Source organism: Thecamonas trahens, assembly GCF_000142905.1.
Source record: "Thecamonas trahens ATCC 50062 unplaced genomic scaffold supercont1.42, whole genome shotgun sequence".
NCBI lineage: Eukaryota > Apusomonadida > Apusomonadidae > Thecamonas > Thecamonas trahens.
In genome coordinates this window covers 42,506-48,867 of record NW_013657638.1, presented here as the reverse complement: position 1 = coordinate 48,867, position 6,362 = coordinate 42,506, and the positions used below count along the sequence as shown (strand labels likewise).

The following is a 6,362-nucleotide window of genomic DNA, read 5'->3' as shown; positions in this document are numbered from 1 at the left end:
AGGGGGGGGGAGAGGGATGGTGTGTGCTCAGGAGTTGCCGCCGTATTGTGGTGTTGTGGTAAGAGGATGCGGGAGTCGAGTTGAGATTGCGGCGTGAGGGGAGAGACGGTGATGAACGAGGGGACGAATGGATGGGCTTCGCGCCAACCAACGGCGGTGGTTTGAGGCCAAACAACCGGCACCGCACCCAGACCACAGGCACGGACGAGACCACCTGCACACGAGCAAGGCGACCACACTCATCCCCACCTTTGACTGTGGAAGTGGTTGTGAACCACGCCCATGGCTGCTGTGACTCCCTCGGCGTACGTGTGGAGGTGGTGAGGGAGGGAGGGAGGGGGAGGGGGAGGGGGGGGAAGGGGGAACGGGGGAAAGGGGGGAGGGGGAAGGGGGGAAGGGGGGGGGGGGGGCGGAGGAGGGGCGAGGGGCTTGTATGATATGGTCTCACATGGGTTGGTGGTGATTGGCTGTGCTGCGCTACCGCTTTTGGCTGCACTGCTCTGCACTGCGCTCGACTCGGCTGCGCTCGACTCGGCTGCGCTTGATTCGGCTGCGCTTGATTCGGCTGCGCTGCGCGGGACGACAGGGATCGGGGGCGGGTGGCGGACAAGAGCTTTGATGATGTCATGGGGCCGACGTATGAGGACGAGGAAGAAGACGAGGGCGATGTGGCGCGAAAGGCGCTGCCGGTGAGGTCGACGCCGTTTCGGAATCTTGGCGGCGGCGGGTCGGACTCGGATGAGGACGGCGGGGTGGATCCGATTCTGGAGCTGCAGCGCAAGGCGAGCGAGGCGCTACTGAAGCGAGTGGCGTTTGACTATGCAGCCCACGACTACAAGGAGCTGCCTATCAAGCCGGGCATCCGGTTCTATCAGCTGCTCGCGCCGCGGCCAGAGGGGACGCGGGAGGAGCAGCGGCGACGCGGAGGACGGCTCAAGCTGCGGATGCCCGACACCATTGTGTGCGAGATGGACGTCATGCATTGGTACTACACCTCTGCCGACGGGTATGTGTATCGGACCGACGACGGAGCCGACCACCATGTCATGGAGCGGCTCGGGCATTCGGACACGGACGATCTAGCAGACGTGCTGGTAGCGATTCTCAAGCGGCCGGCGCACTCGTCGCCGTTCACCTCGAACGATATTACGCTGCTCTCGACGCGACGCTCGCGCCAGTGCTCTCGTCGCCGCCCAACGCGCCGTATTGCATCCAGAAGTTTGTCAACTTTAAGGGCAAGAAGGCCACCATTGTGCGGTGCGTGTGGGAGGCGGGCAAGGCGTGCAAGGCGTATGTCATCTCGAACAACATTGCGGTGGACGACATTTCAACGACCGACTTTAAGCGGCGGTATTGCACCCAGACCGGCGACGCGGGAGCGACGACGGTGTTCAAGCTCACCGGGCGCTCGCTTGGCGAAGTGGCGGAGATGACCAACTCGATTGTGCAGTATGTGGAGCAGAACGTGACGCCGCGTCCACAGTTTGCGCAGCTCGTTGCCGACTTTATGAAGGACGCCGGCTCGCAGTGGTGGTTCTTGCAGGTCAAGCACTTTACGCTCACGCCAAAGTGCCTCGCGCACTTTGAGGCGCGCGACAAGGGCGAGGCGCATGTGCAGACGCCGGCCGAGCGCGAGATGGTCTCCAAAGACTACCTGCTCATGCTCACCTGCGGGTGCTGCAAGACGAGGTGCTCGTCCGAGGAGCTCATCTACGAGCTAACGCTCAAGATGATTCTGGAGACGGTCCACCACCTCAAGTCGCGCGGCATCGAGCTCCGCTGGTTCCAGCTCCTCGACGCGTCGACCATCATTGCCGACGACAAGGCCAAGTTCTACGCGCCGGCCAGGGTCTGCCGCTTCTGCTACGACCTGTACCTCACCGAGCAGAAGCTCAAGCGGATGGTGACCAAGTTTGCAGCGGCGATTGGCGTCCCCGTCGCCGCCGGGCCTTCAGTCCTGCCATCGGAGGACGACCCTGCAGTCGGGGCGGGGGCGAGCTGGCGTTCGCTGGTACTGCTAGCGGCGGCGACATTTCGCTCGGTCCACTCGGCTCGTTCAGCCTCTCGCCGTCGGCGATGACGACGCTCGGCACGCCGGCGACACCGATGCGGAGTGCAACGCCCTCGGCGCTGCTAGCGGCGTCGGCGTCGGGGCGGCGGTCCGAGTCACGAGCGCTGATGACCCCGTCCAAACCGATGCCGGCGGCGTGGGAGTATGCGTTCTCGTTTGGCGAGGCGGTCCAAGTGGCACCGGACGACACCAACTTTCGGCCGGCTAACATGCGACTTGTCCGGTTCATCACCTTTCTGCACGAGCTCTACGACACGCCGGACCTGGTGTCGCTCTTTGGCGACGGCACCTTTTACCTCGAGTACACGGTGTTCCAGTACACAACGCGCATTCCGCTCGAGCTCGTTGAGGGCTCGGTCGTCCCGGTCCACAAGCTGCGGGTCTTCCACTTTTGGGCCGACGACGCCGGCCTTGTCGAGTTTCTCGAGCGGCAGGTCAAGATCGAGATCAAGCTCTTCTCCACCGTCCATGCCAAGCCGCTCTCGTCGACCTCGCTCTACCTCAAGCAGTTCCAGTCGGGCCTCGTCTCCAAGCTCGACTACTTTCAACTGTTCTCAACTCGCGAGATGGCCGAGTGTGGGCTCAAGGCCACGCTTGGCTTTGTCAAGCTCAACACGGTCGATCCGTCGGTCTTTGAGATGGCCCGCCACCAGGGCGTGTACATCCCAGTCGACCCGGGCTACTTTAGCGTCGACCCACTGCCCGAGGAGTGGATGGCCATCATCCCCAACAAGCACGGTTTCCTCGAGTCTCTGCCGGACCACACGCGACACTCGCAGTCGACGCGGTTTGCGTCGAGCTCGGCGCTGGCCGAGCCGGCGGTGTTTGGCGGCGGCGGCAGTGGGGTGGGCGGCGCGAGCACCGACGCGTCGTTCTTTGTCACCCAGCTCGACGAGTCGGACGAGGCGCAGCTGCTCGCGCACATGTCTGCGCTCTCGGCCAAGTTTGCGAGCCACGACTACACCGACGCCGTCCGCGAGCGAACCTGGCTCGTCAAGCTCATGATCCACTCTGTCGTCCACCTCTCCGCCGAGCCTGGTGAGCAGTGGAAGGTAGACTACTCGGTGCTCGGCCAGGAGTTCTCGTCGCCGTCGGTCCTGTTTGTCTCGGACGCCGCGCCGCTCGAGTTCAACACCACCGACGACATCCACCTCCACTGCTCGTACTCGGGCCTGCAGGTCTGGCTCGACAAGTTCCCGGCCGCCGTCTTTGACGTTGTCTCGCGCGAGCGCTCGGCCGGTGGCACCGTCTCCATCCCACTCGCCGCGCTCCTCCAGCGCGGCAAGGTGACCGGTAAGTTCAAGCTCGGCTCGCTTGTCGGCAACATCGCCCAGGCGACCAAGCCGCTGTATCTGAAGGTCTCGATCTTTATGATCGATCCCGACGACGCGCCCGAGTTTGCCTCGATGCCCGCCGAGATGGTCATGACCGGCGCCAGCGAAGACCACGAGCTCAACGCGGCACTGATGCAGTAAAGGTAGCCAGAAAGCAGTGTGCGATGTGGCGATGTGCGGTCAGCGAACAGCGCGACGCGAGACCCCGACTTGCTTGGCGATGCGCGAGTGGAGCATGCGCTGATGCCAGCGAGAGCGGACAAAGACAAAGGCGGCGGCGAGAGCGCCCAGTAGCGACATGATGAGCTGGAAGAGCCAGAACGAAGTGGATGAGCCATCCTCGGCGCCACAGTGGCGGTAGGAGAGTGTCACCGATCCATCCGTGTCAAAAGTCTCTGTCGCGCAGGTCATCTCCTGCCGTAAGCCCGTGGCGGCGCAGAAGCTCTCCAGCGCCTCGGTCGGGGTGCAGGGGAGGCAAGCCGAGGTGACGTTGCAGGGTATTGTGGCCAAAGCACAGCTACTCATCACGCCCACCACCACACACAGGATACGCCACAATGTCGTCGACATGACATTCCCTTGCCCCATGCCCGTCAGTCGAGTGAGGTGGCGGTGGTGGTGGTGGCTGTCGACGGCTGTGGCTGGCCGGAGTCGCCTGAGTCGCCACAGCAGCCGCAGCAGTTGTGTCGGGCATCGAAAGCGGGTTCGATGATGGGAGGGCGGGGGGGGGGGGGGGGGGGGGGAGGGGGGTGATGTGGTGTGTGGTGGGGCCATCGGTCATTCATCGTAGAAGGTATGCGGTTAGTGATGGCGCCAGACTCGGTCCATGTCGCGCCCGTCGGGTGGCGCAAGAGATCGGATCGGGGTGGCGGTGGTGATGTGGTGTGTGGTGGGGCCATCGGTCATTCATCGTAGAAGGTATGCGGTTAGTGACGGCGGCAGACCATGTCGCGCACAACTTGAGCGTCCGTCGAGTGCCCCCAGACCACCACCGCCACCACCACCGCCACCACCACCGCCACCACCACCACGACAGACGGCCAATAGACGGACACACCCCTCTTCGCGGTGAGACTGCGGATGGCAGGACGGGCGCGGCATGTGCTTGCCAGGTTCCGCAAGCAGTACCAGGAGCTGTTCTCAGACCTTGCGCCTCTGGGCGCCATCTCGGCCGGCAACTCGGTGACGCTCTACTCGTCGGGATCGGCCACCTTTGAGGCCATGTGGCGGGCCATGCGCGGAGCGAGAAGACGACTCTGGCTCGGGACGTACACGCTGGAACCGGATGCCATCGGATCGGAGACACTGAGTGCTCTGGCAGAGGCAAAGGCCTCGGGCGTCGACGATGTCATCCTTATGTACGACGCCATCGGCTCGCTGAGGCTCTCCCAGAGCCATGTCCAGCATCTGATTGATGCTGGCGTGAGAGTAGTCCCCTTCAACCCGGTGTGGTCGTGGCAGTGGCCGTGGATGTGGCAGGCCACGCTCCGCGACCCGCTCATCCGCAACCACCGCAAGCTGCTCATTGTTGACTCGGACGTGGCCTTTGCCGGCGGCATGAACGTCGCCGCAGAGTACGCCGGGCCTTCGGTCGGTGGCAATGCCTTCTTCCGCGATGTCCACGTCCAGCTCCGCGGGCCGGCCGTCGACCACCTCGCCACTGTCTTCAAGGACTCGCTCTCCGAGGCCGAGCTGTATGCAGCGACGTCGCGCGGGCGGCTGACGCCGGCCAGCGACGAGGCGCAGCGCGCAGATTCCGATGCTGCGGCCGATGCCGGACGCAAGAAGACCCGCCCGCTGGTGGCCCCAGGTACTGGTGGTGGCGCGCTGGCCCTCCCACCGTCGCATGGCTACGGCGAGGCCCACGTCTCGACAGTCAACGTTGACTCGTCCGTCTCGGCGCAGACCAAGGCGCGGCTGGCGCGGTTTGCCAAGCACGTCCCGGCGCTGCGCAACATGTACAACCGGCTGGCAATGTACTCGCTGACACTGGCGGAGAATCCGGTACATATCACCAACGCGCCGCAAGAGACGCCGGCGCCCGGTGACGTCGTTGTCCAGGTCTTGTACTCGAACGCGCGCCGCGGCAAGTACGCCATCCAGCGGGCGATGGCGCTCTCGCTGCTCAAGGCCAAGTCGCGATGCTACATGACGACGCCGTACTTTATCCCGCCGCGGTGGCTGACCAAGCAGCTCATCCGTGCCGCCCGCCGTGGCGTTGACGTCCGCATCCTCACCGCAGGTAAGACCGACGTCCCACTCTACCGCATGGCCGCCATCCACGTCTACGACATCTTCCTCCGCAACGGCATCCGCATCTACGAGCTCGGCGACAAGGCACTCCACGCCAAGACCATGACCATTGACTCGATGTACGCCTCGGTCGGCTCGTTCAACCTCGACCTCCTCTCCTCGCACCGCAACCTCGAGGTGGTGGTCTCGTTCCTCGATCCTCGAATGGCCTCGGCGCTCGAGTCGCAGACTCTCGCCGACATGTCGAGCGCTGTCGAGATCACCCGCGCCGACACCTCGGCCCGCTCGCGGACCATGGCCTTTGCGCAGGCTTTCGTCTACCGCGTCCTCAACTTTTTGTTCTCGTGGAAGGGCTGATCGCCTACGCCAGCCGCGGCTGCAGCGCCGCGAGCAGGCCGCCGACCGTCGTCGCGTCGGCCGGCGCCGCGAGCGAGAGTGCGTCGAGAATGCCGCTGTACACGGCCTTGGCGTGGTCCGAGAGCTCAGTCACGTTGGCGTCGGCGAGCGCCTTCAGGATCCGCACCGCGTACCCGCGGAGTGCGGAGCGGGCAGCGACCTCGACCCGCGGCACAAGGTGGACTGCAAAGTCGAGGACGAGCGAGTGTGCGGCCGGCGAGGCCGTTGCCAGCGGCAAGAGTGCAGCGTCGAAAAAGGCCGGCACGAGGTCGCGGGGCGGCGTCGCGGGCGTCGCCCGAGCCCGAGCC

General features: G+C 64.7%; 4 protein-coding genes across 4 annotated transcripts in view; 2 read left to right on the top strand and 2 right to left on the bottom strand.

Moving 5' to 3' along the window:
* Positions 1 to 626: 626 nt before the first annotated feature.
* AMSG_08462 (uncharacterized protein) lies at positions 627 to 3,562 on the top strand (the record flags this gene model as incomplete). The annotated part of the gene is made up of 3 exons (XM_013899704.1): positions 627 to 1,006; positions 1,087 to 1,936; positions 1,999 to 3,562. 3 exons carry the CDS (start codon positions 627 to 629, stop codon positions 3,544 to 3,546), a joined length of 2,778 nt encoding a protein of 925 aa, XP_013755158.1. The 3' UTR covers positions 3,547 to 3,562.
* Positions 3,563 to 3,585: 23 nt separating this feature from the next.
* AMSG_08461 (uncharacterized protein) lies at positions 3,586 to 3,816 on the bottom strand (the record flags this gene model as incomplete). Its single annotated transcript, XM_013899703.1, has 2 exons — positions 3,586 to 3,618; positions 3,667 to 3,816. 2 exons carry the CDS (start codon positions 3,814 to 3,816, stop codon positions 3,586 to 3,588), a joined length of 183 nt encoding a protein of 60 aa, XP_013755157.1.
* Positions 3,817 to 4,485: 669 nt separating this feature from the next.
* AMSG_08460 (phospholipase D) lies at positions 4,486 to 6,015 on the top strand (the record flags this gene model as incomplete). Its single annotated transcript, XM_013899702.1, has 1 exon — positions 4,486 to 6,015. One exon carries the CDS (start codon positions 4,486 to 4,488, stop codon positions 6,013 to 6,015), a length of 1,530 nt encoding a protein of 509 aa, XP_013755156.1.
* A 4-nt stretch (positions 6,016 to 6,019) lies between these two features.
* AMSG_08459 (uncharacterized protein) overlaps positions 6,020 to 6,362 on the bottom strand; it is a gene marked incomplete at both ends in the record, with an annotated part of 2,242 nt that continues 1,899 nt past the window's right edge. The window contains one exon of the mRNA XM_013899701.1: positions 6,020 to 6,214. Coding sequence (XP_013755155.1) covers positions 6,020 to 6,214 — 195 coding nt within the window. The remainder of the gene's footprint in view (positions 6,215 to 6,362) is intronic.